Genomic DNA, 18,568 nt, shown 5'->3' with positions numbered 1-18,568 from the left:
ATTCTCTCTCATCGATGTTTCTAACTCTCTATCCTTCTCCCTTCCTCTCTGTAAAAAATCAATAAAATATATTTTAAAAAAATTAAAGGAAGAACTGCCGTTTGACCCAGTGATCCTACTTCTAGGAATGTATCCTAAGTAACCTGAAACACCAACCAGAAAGAATATATGCCCTCTGTTCATAGCAGTGCAATTTACAATAGCTAAGAACTGAAAACAGTCCAAATGTCCATCAGTAGATGAGTGGATAAAAAAGCTGTGGTACATTTACACCATGGAATATTACGCAACTGTAAAAAAGAAGGATCTCTTACCCTGTGAGACAGCACAGAAGAATCTGGAGAGTATTATGCTTAGCGAAATAAGCCAGTCAGAGAAAGACAATTATCATATGATCTCACTCATATGTGGAATCTAAAGAACAAAATAAACTGATGAACAAAATAGATCCAGAGACATAGAAGCATGGAACAGATTGTCTCATCTGAGAGGGAAGGCGGGGATGAATGGGTGGGAAGAGATCAATCAAAGAACTTTTATGCATATATGCATAACCCACAGACACAGAAAATAGTGTGGTGAAGGCCTGGGGTGGGGTTCGGGTTCGGGATAGAAGGGGTCCATTGGGAAAAAAAGGGGACATCTGTAATGATTTCAACAATAAAGATAAATTAAAACAAATTATCCAGGCAGAATTGTATTGAAAAAAACATTAAATTTTACTGTTTAATTTATTGAGAATTCAGAAACCTTTCCTAAATTATGGGAACAATTTTAGGGGGATTTAAAAAATAATATTTCAACTTCTATGATCAGCTTTGTGAAGTGGTTTTGAGCAGTTAGACTTCATTACATGTCATGTTTGTATTCAACTTCTGCAGTTTCTGTTTTCAAACCAGACATGATGATCTAATCATAATACTGTTCTTCCTTTTGGGAAATGTTATTACCGATGGTGATTACCTAATCTGTGTTTAGGGCGGGACTCAAAATACTTTAATAATAACTAGAAGTTATTTCCCCTCAGTGTTGCTGGATGCTCTTGTTCTCAGCGTTGCCTCTACTAATAGCTGCATGGCAGATTTGTTTCTCTGATATTGTGATCTCCCAGAAGCCTACATTTCCCCCTCCCCCCACATCATATAAAATTGTTATGCTCTTACTCTGTTTTCTGAGTTATTTTCCTAAATGCAATGGGCAGTTAAAAAATGTTCCCGACTTTGGACCTGTGTTTGAAACATTTAAAATTCAAAAGATGGACATAACATATATTACAAAATCAATTAGAGTTGTGTGTGTGTGTGTGTGTGTGTGTGTGTGTATATATATTTATATATAAAATAGAGCGGTATGAGGGAGATGGAATTCCTCCGATGTTTTATGTGTAAGGTCAAATTTAAGTAGAAGAAAAAAATAGGTGAAGTATGAAGTCAGAAATATATATTATTCATAGATGATTTGACATGCATAAATGTATGTAGTGGGAAATGTGGCTATATTAATGTAATTTTCATTCATGCTCAGAAATTCTTTACTTCTTAATATATACTGCCGGGTTGAATTATTCAGTTACTTTAATATATTTTATTTATTTATTTTTTTTTACAGAGAGGAAGAGAGAGGGATAGAGAGTTAGAAACATCGGTGAAAGAGAAACATTGATCAGTTGCCTCCTGCACACCCCCTACTGGGGATGTGCCCACAACTAAGGTACATGCCCTTGACTGGAATCGAACCTGGGACCCTTTAGTCCGCAGGCCGACGCTCTATCCACTGAGCCAAACCGGTTAGGGCTATTCAGTTACTTTAAAAGTGCCTTTCTGTTTTATCGTCTCTCAATAATCCTGGGAGATGCTCCAGTACTTTGATCTGCGACATACCCTACAATAAAACTATATTACAATATTACATTCCTAACTAACCCGGTAAACTAGCCTTCATTTGCTGAGTGTATTGTAGTCTAAAAGTTTGTTACCAATTCTTCTGTTTCAACTTGACATTTTCCCATAAAACAACGTAGTCCGTTTTGATCATGTGTCTACATCAACCTTCAGAAGCCCCATTTGACCCATAAAATATCTGATTGAGCTATATAGTACTAAATCTGAGTGTTCTGTCCTAGAGGAGGAAAGAGGAAGGGAGTTTCCTTTCTTAGTCACAGGACTAACTGTAGGCACAGTTTTCATAGGATTTGTTTAGACATTATTCCACTTCCTTTTTCATACCCATCACTGCTTGCCAGTGACCCTCTATCTAGATCAGCCATGGGCAAACTACGGCCCGTTTGAAATGAATAAAACTAAAAAAAAAAAAAAAAGACCGTACCCTTTTATGTAATGATGTTTACTTTGAATTTATATTAGTTCACACAAACACTCCATCCATGCTTTTGTTCCGGCCCTCCGGTCCAGTTTAAGAACCCATTGTGGCCCTCGAGTCAAAAAGTTTGCCCACCCCTGATCTAGATCCTAAAGTCTCATGCTTGCCTTAAGTACCCTACCATGAACTCACCACCTGGGCCTGTGAGTTCCCTTCATCCCCACTATCCTTTCATCACAGTTACCTGCCTTTCCTGTCCCATCTGGACCTCTGTTTTTGTATTAACTGATCTTATATAGGTAGTAGGAGGTTTAATTCCAGCTATCAGCCCCTTAAACTATCAAAGAGGAATTTGTATTTTAAAAAGAGGATACAATGTCTGTTAAGACAACTGACCTGGATTTTGAAAAAAATCACTTCATAAGGGAGAAGAGATATGGGGGAGGGACTGTTCTAGGTTAAATGTACAAAAAAGACACAGCCAAATGGTGCGTGTGAACCCTGTCCGAATCTTGAGCTGTGGAAAAAAAAAAAGCTGTAAAAGATGTTGTTGGGACATTTGAGGTAATGTAAATAAAGAATGTGTATTAGATAAAGTACAATCATTAATTTTCTTAGCCATGACAGTAGTATTGTGGTTATGCAGGAGTCCTTATTCTTTGGAAATGCATTATGATTTCTAAAACTTACACTCAAATGGTCTAGAAAAAAAGAGAACATGTATCAAAAATGTTAACAATTGTTGAATTCATGCAGAAGATATACAGATAGATGTTCATTGTACTATTTCATCTTATATGTGTGGTTGAAATTTTTCATAATAAAAATTTGGGAAAAAAGGGAATGTATGCATTAATAGAATCTAAAATTATTAAATTTTGCTCAATGGAAAATTCAGGCAGTATGAAGAATTTGTTTATGAGCTGGAGTAGCTAGTTCTAGCTCCTCTAAACTAATTCAGTTCTATTGCTTCTTCCCTTAGTCCACTTATCATTCATTCAAAGATTCAGATTTTGTCCTATTGGTAGCTACTGCTCTGGCTAGAAGAAGCAAGGTAGACTTTCTCAGGGCAGTGACAGCTTATTTTTACATATAGATTGCTTGTAAATCATATATTACCAGAATGTGAAAATCTTATGTGGTGTGGTTCATTAGGGATCATGATTTTTTTAAAAAAAATCTTTATTGTTGAGAGTATTACAGATGTCTTCCCCAATTGCTTCCCTCCACCCGGTTCCTGCTCTGCCCCAGGCCTATACCACCTTATTGTCTGTGTCCATAGGTAATGCATATCCTATATAATAAAGAGCTAATATACAAATGGTCATCATGTCCTCATGCTGTAACCGCTCAGACACTCAACACTGGGAGAGAGGAATATAATAAAGAGCTAATATGCAAATGGTCATCACACCCTTATGCCATAAAGGCTCAGACACTCTACACTGGGAAGAAAGGAATGGGGACCAGCCAGGCACAAATGAGCTCATAAGAGAGGAATGGGGACCAGCCAGGCTGCAGCCTGGGAGAGCGATAAACCCCTGCCCCGCAGTTCTGGGTGCCAGCGGCTGCACCTGCGCCTGTGGCCCGACCCGGGAGAGGAACCAGCTGCACGCCCCGTGGTCCCAGGCTCCAGTGGCTGGGGTTGCGGCTCGGGATAGAGATAAGCCACCTACCCCACGGTCCCAGGTGCCAGTGGCTGCGTCTACACCTGTGGCCTGGGAGAGGGACAATCCGCATGCCCCACAGTCCCCGAAGTCCCGGGTGCCATGGGTTGTGCCTGTACCTACAGCCCAGGAGAGGGACAAGCTGCCCTCCCCATGGTCCTGGGTGCCAGCGCCTGTGGCTGTGGCCTGGGAGAGGGACAAGCTGCCTGCCCTGTAGTCCTGGGTGCCTGCGGCTGTGGCCCAGGTGAAGCCGCCCACCCATGGTCCCCTGAGGCTGCAGCCAGCCCGGGTCCTGGGTGCCTGCTGATGGCCAGAGGGAGGGAATCCTGGGTCCCGGGTGCGGGGTGAGGCAGAGGTGGTTAGGGGCGATTAGGCCAGCAGGGGTGCAGTTAAGGGCAATCAGGAAGGCAGGCAGAGGTGGTTAGGGGCGATCAGACAGGCAGGCAGGCAGGTGAGCGGTTAGGAGCCAGCAGTCCCAGATTGCAAGAAGCAATTGGACATCCCCTGAGGGGTCCTGGATTGGAAAGGGTGCAGGCCGGGTTGAGAGACTCCACCCTCCACCCATCCATGAATTTCATGAACCGGGCCTCTAGTTAGTTATAATCACAATCATCTTCACTCTTTATTATGCTCCTTTTACAGCACATTCCACCCCACCCCCAGGGTATTGGGTCCTCTGGGGAGGTCTCCACCTGGGCAGACAGTGAGCTTCAACACCAATTCACATGACTTCATCCACAAGAATATGGCCCTGAAATTGTTCCAAGATGGAAATGAGATTCCAGCCCCGAGACCACTGCAGACCCAGATGGAGACAGCCCTTTCTACAGCAAGCAACTCCAGCACAGCCAAACTGTCTGAGACCATCCAAGGTAGATGTCCCTCATACCCAGCTCAAACCCAATACCCTTCAACATTTCATGTAATACTGGTTTGGTGGTGATGAGCTCCTTTAGCTTTTTCTTGTCTGTGAAGCTCTTTAGTGGACCTTCAATTCTAAATGATAGCTTGGCTGGATAGAGTAATCTTGGTTGTAGGTCCTTTCTATTCATCACCTTGAATATTTCTTGCCACTCTCTTCTGGCCTGCAAAGTTTCTGTTGAGAAATCAGCTGACAGTCATATGGGTTCTCCCTTTTATGCAACTGTTTTTCTCTTGGTGCTTTTAAGATCCTCTCTTTGTCTTTAACCCTTCGCATTTTAATTATGATGTCTTTTGGTGTGGGCCTCTTTGGGTTCATCTTGTTTGGGACACTCTGCATTTCCTGAACTTGTAGTCTATTTCTTTCACCAGGTAGAGGAAGTTTTCTGTCATTATTTCTTCAAATAGGTTTTTAATATCTTGCTCTCTCTCTTCTCCTTCTAGCATTCCTATAATGTGAATGTTGGCACACTTGCAGTTGTCCCAGAGGCTCATTACACTATCTTCATATTTTTGGATTCTTTTTTTCTTTTTGATCTTCTGATTGGGTGTTTTTTGCTTCCTCATGTTGCAATTCATTTATTTGATTCTTGGAATCCTCTACTGTACTGTTGAATCCCTGCAAATTACTCTTTATTTCAGTTGGTATATGTTTAATTTCTGACTGGTCCTTTTTCATGTTCTTGAAATTCATACTAAGAGCCTTGAAATTCTCACTAAGTTCCTTGAAACTCTCTTTAAGATCCTTGAACATCCTTATAACTTTTGTTTGGAACTCTGTATCTAGTAGTTTGTTTGCTTCCATTTCATTTAGTTCTTTTTCTGGGATTTTCTAATGTTCTTTCATTTGTGACATGTTTCTTTGTCTCCGTATTTTGGCTATTTCCCTGTGTTTGTTTTTATGTATTAGGTAGAGCTGCTATGTCTCCTGGAATTGGTAGAGTGGCCTTGTGTAGTATGTGTCCTGTAGTGTCCAGTGGCTCAGTCTCCCCAGTCACCTTAGCTGGGCACCCCTGTGTGGACTATGTGTACAGTCTTGTTGTAGTTGAGACTTGATTGCTGTTGGTGTCACTGGGAGGAATTGACCTCCAGGCCAATTGGCTGTGAGGACCAGCTGCAACAGCAGTGGGAGAGCTATTGTGCAGAAAACACCCATATGGAGCAGGACTTACTTCAGTGGGGATTTCATGCTCACTGAGTCTGACCCTGGAGTGGGTCACTTGTGGACGTGTAGAGTTGTAATCTGGTGTGGTCTGAAGCTGTCCACTGGGTGCACTGGCTCTGGTGCCTCCTGGGACGTGCAAAGTCAGCCACTGCCTGGGCCACCCATCAGGAGCTATAAAGTGATCTGCAGATGGCTGCTACTTGTGTTACCTTGTAAGTGCCCAGGCGAGGCCAAGCTGTGAAGCAAGGCTGGTTGCTGCTAGTGCTGGGTCTTGGGCCTCTTATTGATAGGTATGGGGCATGCTGATGCCAGCAGCTGCTTGTTTGAGTGATTTTAGGAAAGTTTGAAGCCTGAGTCAGGACAGATCATTCATATGGAAAAGCCATTGCAAACATTTTGGGTGGGGCTATAAAGCAGGTGGGATAGGATATCAGGGAATCACTAGGGTAGAGCAAACATTGTGAGCCAGGCTGATGGAAACTCAGATATGGCTGACCCCTGTGAGCACCCCTGTCTGTGAGAAATCTGCCTTTGAGTTCTTGCTCCAATGCCTGACAATCCAGTTCCTGCTCATGACCCTGGATCCCCCAAAGCTGCTGCCCCAGTGCTGGAGCTCAGAGGGAATGATTCCGTGTAATTTCATGCTATGGCCCTTTTAGAGGAACTGCTGGGTCTCTAGAAGCCTCTGTGTCACTCAGCCACAATCCCCGCTGGTTTTTATAGTCTGAAGTTACAGGGACTTCTCTTCCCCGTTCTGGAACCCTGGGCTGGGGGTCTGGTATGGGGCTGGGACTCCTTGCTCCTCATGAGAGGCCTCCGCAGTCGAGATATCCCTTCCAATTAAAACACAGACACACATGGGTGTTGGACCAGCTCGTTCTTTGCTGCTGCCCCTCCTACCAATCTCAGTGTGCTTTCTTCTTTTACTTCTCTAGTTGTAGGACTTCCATTCATCCAGATTTCAGGTGGTTCTGCATGATGGTTGTTCTGTATTTTAGTTACAATTTTGATGTGGTTGTGGGAGGCAGCAAGTATAGGCATTTACCCATGCTGCCTTCTTTGTTCTCTCGGGATCATGATTTTTTTTACCTTGAATAAAGGCTGCTTGAAGTAATTAAAAACAAAAATTAGATGAATTTATTCTTTTATATTGAATAGATATTTTAAGTCTCTTGATGTAAGAATAGGTAATAATTTAATATTAACTTAAGAAGAAGAACCAGTGGACATAACTTATTATCTAGTGCATTTGGAATAGCTTTAGCTATAACTTTAAAAGTAAATAACATAAATAGACTAATAATTATGAATCTATTGCAGATTAGGTCACATTATGCATTACAATTGTTCCACAATTAGTGCTAGTTGAAATTAAGTCTGAACATGGTGGGCCGCAGGATGAATTTTTTTTTTCATCTTTTCTAAGATTTTTTACACGTTTTATAAATGAATAGGTATGGAAAACAGCATGGAGGTTTCTCAAAAATTAAAAATAGAACTACCATATGATCCAGCAATTCCACTACTGGGTATTTATCCAAAGGAAATTAAATCACTATCTCTAAGATATCTCTATTCCATATTCATTGTAATATTATTTACAATAGCCAAGACATGGAAACAACCTAAGTGTTTGTTGAGGGATGAATGGCCAAAAAAGAAGGAAATCCGGCCACTTGCAACAACATGGATGGATCTTAAGGTCATTATGTTAAGTGAAGTAAGCAGAGAAAGACTAGTATTATATGAGCTCACTTATATGTGGAATCTAAAAAATCACAAACTCATAGATACAGGGAACAGGTTAGTTCATTGCCAGAGGGAGGGGGTTGGGGTGAGCAAGATGGGTGAAGGTGGTCAAAAGGTACAAACTTTTAGTTATAAGATAAATAAGTCAGGGGATGTAATGTACAGCATGGTAACTATAGTTAACAATACTGTATTACATATTTGAAAATTGCTAAGAGAGTAGATCTTAGAATTTCTCATCACAAGAAAAAACTTGTAACTATGTATGGTGGTGGATGTTAACTAAACTTATGGTGATAATAATTTTGTAATATATACACATATCAAATGATTGTGTTGTACACCTAAAACTAATACAGTGTTATATGTCAATTATATTTTAATTTAAAACATGAATAGTTGTAATAACAAAAAAAATAGAATGGATTTCATCAAAATTAAAAACCTTTGGGCATCAAAAAATTCTACCAACAGAGTAGAAAGATAACACATAGAATAGGAGAAAATATTTGGAAATCATATCTGATAAGAGATTAATATGCAGAACTTATAGAGAAATCATGCAACTCAACCCCCCCCCCCCCAAATTCCTATTAAAAATGGGTAAAGGGCTTGCATAGACATTTCTCCTACCATTACCCTTAAATTTCTAACATGTATTCTTAACAAAACCAGGGGTTATCTCTTTCTCTACATACATTCTAAACAAGACCAAGGACCTTAGAATGCTCAATTACAAACTCCCATCCATATTATTGTTTTTTAATATTTCAGGTCTACTGTTTTGTGTGTACATATGTGTGTGTGTGTGTTTGTGACTGTGTCTGAATAATAATACATTTTCATGCTGTAAAATTCAAAAGGTAGACTAGATCTTAATTGTTCTCACCACAAACAAATGACGTGATAAGATAGAGGTGTTAGTAATGGTGGAAGTCTTATCGCAATATAAAAAATTAGAGGCCCGGTTCATGGATTTGTGCACTGGTGGATCCCTTGGCCTGGCCTACGGGGATCAGGCCGAAACTGGCAGTCCGACATCCCCCGAGAGGTCCCCGAGTGTGAGAGGGCACTCTGCAAAGTTGCTGTTGCCCGGCAGCTCCTGCACCGAGCGTCTGCCCCCTGGTGGTCAGTGCACGTTATAGCTACCAGCTGGTCAGTTGGTCGGCCAGTCACTTAGGCTTTCACATATATAGACTAGAGTTCCGGTGCACGAAAGTGAACGGGGGGGGGGGGGGGGGTGGTCTCTCAGCCCAGCCTGCACGCTCTCACAATCCAGGTCCCCTCCGGTAGGGTCCAGTCCCATCGTAGCATGGCTCTGGTTCCCTGGGCCTGTGGGCTGGGGGGGAGGTATTAAGATTCCCAGATCGCAGCATAGCTCTGGTTCCCCAGAGCCTGCAGGCAGGGGGAGAGACCCAGAGGCCAGTCCGATGGCAGCATGGCTCCATTCCCACAGCTCCCTCCTGCTGCCGCACCACGGGTGGCTGGGGCCCGCAGCTCCCTCCCGCCACCGTGCTGCTGGTGGCTGGGACCCAGGACCGACTCCCACTGTGGGCCACCGGGACCCAGGACCGACTCCCAATGTGGGACGCCGGGACCCAGGACTGACTTCCGCCACACCAGCCGGGACCCTAGCCTTGTGTTCGGTCATCTGTCCAGACGTTTTGATTGTGATGGACCCTGGCTCTTTATATATTAGGATGTGTCAAGCCAACACATTGTACACCTTAAACTACACAATGTTATAAGTCAGTTACATCACAATTTTTACAAAAGGTATAAAAATCCTGGCTGGTGTGGCTCTGTGGTTGAGCGTCATCCTGATCAGGGCACATGCTGGGCTTGCAGGCTCGGTCCCCAGTAGGAGGCCTGTGGTAGGCAGTTGATCAATGTTCTCTCTCTTCTTTGATGTTTTTCTCTCTCTCCCTTCCTCTGAAATCAAAAAAATATTTTTTAAAAAAGGTATGAAAAGTTATATTGTGAAAATTCTTTTTCTCATGCATATCCCCTAACTACCCAGTTCTCCTCACCAAAGGAGACCACTGTTTTCATGGGATATATTAGGTTAATCTATATGAAATCATTATTCAACAACTTTGATATGTAGCAATGGCAATTTTATGCAGTTCAAACTAATATCAGTGAAAAAACCAGATTCCTATTTTTATGGAATTTTCATTCCAGTGGAAGTTGTATTAGGTAATTATTTTAGTGTAATAAATTACCCCAAAATGTACTGGTTGAAAACAAGTATTTATTATCTCAGAGTTTCTGTGTGTCATGAAATTGGGAGTAGTTTAGCTGTGTGATTCTGGCTCAAGGTCTCTGATGAGGTTGTAGTCAATATGTTGGCTGGAGCCGCAGGCATCTAAAGGCTTAACTGAGTCTGAAGAACCAACTTCCGTCCGGCTGGTGTGGCTCAGTGGATTGAGCATTGTCTTATGCACCAAGAGGTTACTGGTTCAATTCTGGTTCGATTCCTGGTCGGGGCACATGCCCTGGTTGTGGGCGCCATTAGGAGGCATGCAGGAGGCAGCCGATTGATCTATCGATGTGCTCTCTCTTATCGATGTTTCAATCTCTGTCTCCCTTTCCCTTCCTCTCTAAAAAAATAAATAAATAAATAAAAACATATTTTATAAAACGAATCAGCTTCCAAGACAGTTCACTTACTTTGCTGTTGTCAGGAAGCCTCAATTTCTCCACACATGAACCTTTTCATAAGATTGCTTGAGTATCCTCATGACATGGCAGGTGACTTTCCCCAGAATAAATGATTCAAGACAAGACCAGGAGGAAGCCACAGTGACTTTTCTCATCCTCTTGCAGTGCCTTTTATGACCTAGTCTTAGAAGTCATACCTTGTTGCTTTCACCATATTCTATTTCAGTGGTTCTCAACCTTCCTAATGCCACAACCCTTTAATACAGTTCCTCATGTTGTGGTGACCCCCAATTTCATTGTTACAAATTGAACATAATTAAAGCATAGTGATTAATCACAAAAGCAATATGTAATTATATATGTGTTTTCCGATGGTCTTAGGCGACCCCTGTGAAAGGGTCGTTCGACCCCCAGGTTGAGAACCTCTGTTCTGTTTGTTGGAAGCAAGTCACTGAGCCCAGGACACACTCAAGGGAAAAGGAGTTAAATTCCACCTCTTGAAGCAGGGAGTAAACAAAGAATTTGTGAATATGCTTTAAGCAATAAACATAATAAGTAAATTATAGACTACATTAGAAGATGATAAGTTCTGTGAAAAAAGAAAAATAGAGCAGAGGTAAAGGGAATCAGAGTGTGTGTTTATTGAAAGATGTAGGTTGCAATTTTAAACAGGTTGGTCAGTGTAAGACTCATTAAGAAGGTTAGATTTGCGTAAAGACTTAAAAGAGATAAGGAAGTTAGCAAAGCAGATATCTGGAAGGAGAAAGTCCCAAACTAAGGGAATAGTGAAAGCAAAAGCCCTGGAATGAGACTAACATGAGGTGAGAGAAAAGAATACTGTCTATATTTTATTAGTACTACTAGTGGCCCGGTGTAAGGGTTTGTGCACATTGAAAGGAAATTAATTAGAAGAAATATTTTAATATTACTATTCGCCCTTTCTCTGTAATAGAAGTATCAACCAAATTCACAATCGACAGTGACAGATCTAAACACACGCGTGCGATTGGTGCCAGCGAGAGCTTTATATGTATCGTGCATGTGTGAGTCAACATTTATTTTTAAATTGCCAGTGCGCCTCATATGTACTGGCCGGTCGGTTGGTCGGTCAGATGGTCAAATGGACATGTGGTCGGTCACTTAGCTTTTTATAAATATAGATATTTTCAATTGAGGAGGTGGGGGAAAGTGAGGAAGTATTATTTCCATGGCTGAAATGAATGAATTCATTGTTTCTAATAGGAATGTAAAGAAGAAATCAAAATGGATCCAAGTATGGGTGTGAATTCTGTCACCATCTCTGTTGAGGGGATGACGTGCAGTTCCTGTGTTTGGACCATTGAACAGCAGGTTGGAAAACTGAATGGTGTACATCACGTTAAAGTAAGTTACTCTTTGGGAATTAGTGAAGTCAGAGATTTCAGAATGGGTTTGGCTTTTCAGTGAAGTAAAGAGTTTATACTTTTTTTGCCATTTCGGGTTTGTGTTGTTTTTTCCCCCCAAGGATTTATACTTCTTTTTTTTTTTATTGCTTAAAGTATTACAAAGGATTTATACTTCTTGTCTCTACAACATTCTTGTCTATGATTCAGACTTCTCATAAGATCTTGAGCAAATTGACTTCAGTTTCCCTTGTTTTTATTACAAATAAATTGGCTAATTGGCATATAGTGATTCTTTATGAAGTTTGATATAAAATTTCCTTACTTCAAGAGTCATGTGAAGTGTGATGGCAATATGTGGGTAATTCTTTTCCATGTCTGAAACTGTAGGTGATTTTTTTTTCACATCTGAGTTTCATATTCTTCTTGGCCAAAGAGGGCAAAGTAAGCTTTGGATCCATTTTTACTATATGTACGGTGGGAAAGCAGTATTTCTCTCATTTGTTGTCTACACTACACACTCTGGTCAGCTAAGACTGTGTTGATGGTTGTGGCTAAATACTTTTAAATTTACATAGTATAATAAACCTTCTGCTAAGTTTTCTGCCCTGAAGGCATCCATAGGCAGACTTAGGTATGAATTTTCCACTTTCTCATGCTCCAAAAGTAGGACTTTCTTTTGTATTCATTATCTACCTTCACATAACTCCAGTCTTGGAGGCTCTTCAACCCCTCCACAAGTATGCTGCTTTCTTTAATTTGCTTTGGGGAGAAAGCCAAGTTAGAAGAGCTGAGAAGTGACAATACTGCATGTTTTGTTAAATTAGTTTATCTTTAAAATATTCAAATTTATAAAAACATTTTGTAATTTTTTCATTAATTTGTAACTATCCAAAAATTAGATGGATATTTTTCAGGATATTTTGTTGATATGAAAAGAGGATGGCAAAAGTAACTCTACAACCTTTAGTCCCAAAGCTTTAAAAACAAGTCATTTCATTTCAGTGAGTAATAAGTATGATACCTGCACTTGATTTTATCCTCAAATGAAATCAATTAAACCTCCTCCACGTGATTTAAGGTGGCCGATGCTGGGGGCAGGAATAGAAGCTAAGTCTTACTAATTGTTGGTGCTAATTGCAGTAAAGCTAATTGCATCAAAAAAATAGTTCGCAAAATTTTTCTCCAAGGGACTTACGTACTTATTTTTTGTCTGGCAAACTATTTTAGATTAATGTTCATTTTTCCAACATATCCATGTATAAATGAAGGACTAAATTCTACTCTTAACATTTGCAAGTCCATTCCTCTCTAGATTCCCCCCAAAATCCTATTGCACCCCACTCATATGTAAGGCTGCTGTTTCCACTGCATCTCTCTAGAATTCACTTCTGTTTAATAAAGCTTGTTTAAGGCCAGAAAAATGCATTTGAATTGGATTAAGTGTAAAGGAAAAGTAGCAGTGACGTAATGTTAAAGCACTTTGTGTTATCAACAGTGGATCCCAGTGACATATTTATGGCTGTACTTTCCAGGGCATGTTCACAATTTGATTGCTAAGAACAAAAGGAAACACACTTTCTCTGCCTTTTCCAGCTCACCTCTCCTCCTTTAGTCAAAAGCCCATATGGTATAGAGTATAATTTTGACCTTTCTTCTTTTTTCCTTTCTTTAAAACATATTTTGCTGGATGGGGGAGGATGAAGAGGATAAAGGAGGCTAAATACAAGGGGACAAAAGGAGACTAGACTTTGGGTAGTGAGCACAAAATAGAGTATACGGATGTTGCATTATAAAGTTGCAACTTGAAATTTATATAATGTTATTAACCACTGTTATCCAATATATTTAATAAAAAATATTTCACTAACTGTTAAGTCTTCTAGGCCCAGAGACAGATTTATTGTGAAGTTAATGAAGCTTAAGTTTCAGTGAGTGACCTCTTCTGAGACCCTGGATGGGGTCTTAGCAATGTGTTCACATGGTTACATGTTTTTGCAAAAGTAAAATATTTTAACCACAATCCTTTAAGCCTATTGTTTATTGTCACTTTGACTCCCCCTCTGTTAGACTTCCCTCTGTGTTGGGTGGCATTGGATGTGCCATGGACATTTTGAAGATCTAAGGGGAGGGTCAGTGGGGATGTTTAGTTTGGTGTTAGAATATTTGACTATATGTGGTTCTTAATCACTTGTGGGTATAGTTACATTTTTGCTAGAAATTCCGGTGTAGCAATGGCTTTTAGTAATGCTCCTATCACCCACTGACTCACCCAGTATTTTGGCATAAAGATGTAGGGCCCTGTGTAAAAGTGGTAAATAACTGTTATCAATTCAAAGAGTATTTAAAACTAATCACTGCACAAGAAAACTTTTCTGAAATGCCCTGAAATATCTTAAAGCTCATATATGAAAGAAACTGATAATTTTCCTGAATTTGACAACAGCTCAAAATTTATCAATATCTATTTGTGACATTGAAAGAAAATTTTCTAAACCCCCATTAATAAAAAAAAATATTTTGACCTGCAGAAAAGACAATTATCTCTTTTTTCTATGTTGATAAATATTTTTACAAAATCATTGTCAAATGAAGCAGCAGATTATACAGCCAAAAATATAGGAAAATAAAATATTATAGAGGTAGGTGTATCAGGCATTATTAGTAAACATGTTATTTTATGGATTTTATGGTATTTGCTAGCTTTTAAAAAATTAGAAATTTTAATTTTGTTACTTATTCAGGATATTTTTACTTCTGTACAGAATTTTGTTTTTTAGTCTCATTAATTTTCTTAAAGACAGTTCCCCAAAATGTTTAAGCTTCAGAGGCCACAAAAGGTGTATTCACCTTTTTCTAGGAATCATAGAAAATTGTCCACACCCAGACATAATTTATAGTCAGAATTTACTTCAAAATGTTAATATATAAATACTAGTGGCCTGGTGCATGAAATTCATGCACATTAAAAGGGAATTAATTAGAGGAAATATTTTAATATTGCTATTCGCCCTTTCTCTATAATAGAAGTATCAGAGATGAAAGAAAATTAGTAAAATGTATATGAAAATCTCCCTCCTGTCAGAGTCTGGGGTGCGCTGCGGGACCCAGAGTCAAGTCCCCACCCACCCGTGCGCACCTTGAAATCACATGAGACCCAGACCCGCCAGCCCCAACCCTGTCAAGCCCTGCTGGGCGGGGGGCACAGCCTCAAGTCCCCCAGCCCAGTGCCAGGTGGGGGCGTGGCCTCAGGTCCCTGGGTACAGCCTCAGGTCCCCCAGCCCGGCACCGGGGTGGGGGGCATGGCCTCAAGTCCTCTGGCTTGGCCTCGGGTCCCCAGGCCCCGGCGTGAGGGTGCAAGGGTGTGACAACCATTTGCATATTAGCTTTTTATTATATAGGATGGCTCACTTTTTAACGAATGTCAAGGTTTAAAATTTCTAGATAATAGTTTCTAAGATTGCATTTACTAAGGCTAATGTGCAGTCAATTTAGAAACACAATTTGGAGAGGACCTTATTTCAACTAATTCAAGAAGTTCTGGTAGTATTTGGAATAAAACTCTGATATGAAGTAACGTAATTGTTTTGTTAAATCGAGTGGGGTTGTTTTATTGAAAAAATTCTCCAGTGGAACAGATTAGAGCTTTAAAAGAATTCAAGGATAGTGAATGGTCAAGAAGTCTCTAATTATTCAATAAGTAAAATGGATGATTTTTTTCTCTTTGCAGCTTCAGCATTTAAATACATTTTGGGAATTTTCTCTTAAATTGTAAAGTTTGTAAATGACTCTAATACTCTTGTTTGTCCTGCCAGTATCAAAATTAGACTTTAAAGGGATTAGCCTGAAGTTTAATTTAATCACCCTAGTGGTCTGTTCAGGGGGAAAATGAAATGGGCAGATAATGTGAAGGTCTTTCTCTGGGATTGGTTGGCCTTTCTGAAAGTGAAATGTAAAAACAAATTTAATTAGCTATAAGTACTGAATGACTCCAAAGGTTAATGCCTTATTAGCAAATTACTTTGTCCTTGAATCTTAAACTGCCAACTCTTTGAGTACTTTTTGCCTTTATGCAGATAAAGGCTGCCATCTGTTCTGCTAATATAGACTATCCTTTTATTTATTTTTTAGAATTGAATTTATTGGGGTGACATTGGTTCACAAAACCACAGGTTTCAACTGTGCAACTCAATAAAACATCATCTGGACACTGTATCATGCGCTCATCACCCCAAGCAAAGTCTCTTTCCGTTCCCATTCTCCCTCTCCCCCCACCTTTGCCTACCACCATCTAGTCCCCACATCCTTTCCCTCTGGCTATCACCACACTGTGTTGTCTGTGTAATATCGACTATCCTTTTAAAAAAAATGACAACCTAGATGCTAGCAGTAATTAAATTCATCCTGTGGATGAATACATTTCTTGTTTCCCTTAAAAGTAACTTTAAAAAATATGTTTTCATTGACTTTAGAGAGAGAAAGAGAGAGGGAGAGATAGAAACATCATCAATCGGCTGCCTCCTGCATGCCTCCTACTGGGAATTGAGCCTGCAACCCAGGCGTGTGCCCTGACCGGGAATCAAACTGGTGACCTCTTGGTACATGGGATGACACATAACCAATTGAGCCACACTGGCTGGGCGAAAATAACTATTTTTTAATTCTTGAAAAAGTAACATATGTACAGAGTAAAAACACTCTCCCAAAGGAAACCAGTCATCAGTTTGCTATGTCTGTATTCTTCCAGAAATAGACTATGAATATAAAATGGTTATATGTATTATATATATCCATATGTGTGTGTATGTATGTATGTGTGTATACACACACACACACACACACACACACACACACACACACACATATATATATATATATATATATATATATATTCCCTTTTCATATAAATGGAATCATGCTATACATATTGTTCTGCATCTTGCTTTTTTCACTTAGCAAATATATCTTAGATACTGCTCCAAATGAGCATATAGAGATCAATCTTTTGCTTTTTATTTGGAACTTTTTTTGTTTCCTTACTTTTGCTAAGGCAAATGACAGTGCATTGAACATTCCTTTTTTAAAAGCACTGTGCTAGGGTAATATAAGAATTTTGTTTAATATAAATTCCTAGGTAATAATCATCCATCCATGGAGATACAGAATCAGTTATTAGGTTTAGGTTTCTGGTTTCTGGTTTAGTTGAACTTTATTGCAAGTATCAAAGGAAGGTCCAATCCAAGATAAAATTCTAGTACTGGAGGAATGGTGTAAAGAGGGACTTTCACTATTTCCTTTTTTATAACTTTAATTTTTTATAATGAATAATCATACATTAGTTGTATATTTTTTGAAGTAAAATGGAAATGTATTAGCAATAAAATCCTGACAAAGCAATCAGTTTACAGATAATTTAACTTATGAAAATCAGTGTTACAACTTAAAAAGACTAACAAAATCTCTGTATCTTTTTCATTTTAAAATAGTTGGTTTTTGAATTTTTATATTGGTTTTGGGCTAACCCATTATTGAGATTGGTCAAAAAGTATGTGTTAATAGAACTTGATGTTTCACTTTATGATATTTTAATTTTCAATATTCCATACTGAAGCATCAAAGTAAGGCATTACTTGATATACACACATTTTTTTCAACAAACAACAATAGAATTTGTATTGAGATATGTATAATATAAATGGGATTCCTACTATGTATTAAAATAGTTTTTAGTTGAGTCAAAAATATATTATAGATGGTGAATCAAACAATAGAAATTCAAGATAATTGATGAATCATTTCACTTTTCTAAGTTCAGTTTCTGTAAAATGACAGAATCCTTTCAAGCTCGCAGAAGCCTCTGATTACCTTTATGTTAAGTTGTTACGAAAATCTAAGAAAGTGGGCTTTAAATCATCTGAAGACTTTTATACTAACTGTGCTGCAGCATGCTAATCTGAATTTATTGCAATGACTTATATAAATTAATTCCTAGGGGGATATAAAGGAATTTCAATGTGCTAAAACTTTAGCCATGGACCTTTCCCAAAGTGATTTTTAAAATGGGAAATTTTAGAATATACCGATTGTTAATCCTGATAAAAAGCCAAAGAAATATATTCTTTAAATAATTTTCTTAAAAAAATATTTTTATTGATTTCAGAGAGAGGAAGGGAGAGAGAGAGAGAGAGAGAGAGAGAGAGAGAGAAAGAAACATCAACAATGAGAGAGAAACATTGATCGGCTGCTTCCTACACGGCCCCTACTAGAGATTGAGCCTGCAACCTGGGCATGTGCCCTGACTAGGAATGGAACTGTGACCTCCTGGTTCATGGGTCGACACTCAACCACTGAGCCACAACAGCTGGCTCTCTGACATCCCTTGAGGGGTCCTGGATTGCTAGAGGGTGCAGGTCAGGCCGAGGGACCCTACCAGTGCACAAATCTGTGCACTGGGCCGGTTTCGGCCCGATCTCCACAGCCCAGGCCAAGGGACCCCACCAGTGCACGAATCCATGCACTGGACCTCTAGTATGCATATAAGATCTTTGCTTAATCTCTTCCCGCCCTCTCCCTTCCCCCCTTCCCTCTGAGATTCATCAATCAGTTCCATGTTTCCATGCCTGTGTGTTGAGCATCTGCCCCCTGGTGGTCAGTGTGCGTCATAGCTACTGGTCGAATAATCAAACGGTGGCTTAGGCTTT

At 39.6% G+C, this 18,568-nt stretch overlaps 1 protein-coding gene across 1 annotated transcript in view; it reads left to right on the top strand.

The window, feature by feature from the left end:
• ATP7A (ATPase, Cu++ transporting, alpha polypeptide) overlaps positions 1-18,568 on the top strand; it is a 187,038-nt gene that overhangs the window by 84,903 nt on the left and 83,567 nt on the right. Inside the window, exon 2 of the mRNA XM_005877137.2 lies at positions 11,728-11,868. Within this exon, the coding sequence (XP_005877199.1) occupies positions 11,749-11,868 (120 nt within the window). The 5' untranslated portion in view covers positions 11,728-11,748. The remainder of the gene's footprint in view (positions 1-11,727; positions 11,869-18,568) is intronic.

Source organism: Myotis brandtii, unplaced genomic scaffold, assembly GCF_000412655.1.
Source record: "Myotis brandtii unplaced genomic scaffold, ASM41265v1 scaffold509, whole genome shotgun sequence".
NCBI classification, from domain to species: Eukaryota; Metazoa; Chordata; class Mammalia; order Chiroptera; family Vespertilionidae; genus Myotis; species Myotis brandtii.
Note: the sequence above shows the minus strand (reverse complement) of the source record. Positions and strands in the feature narration are given on the sequence as shown.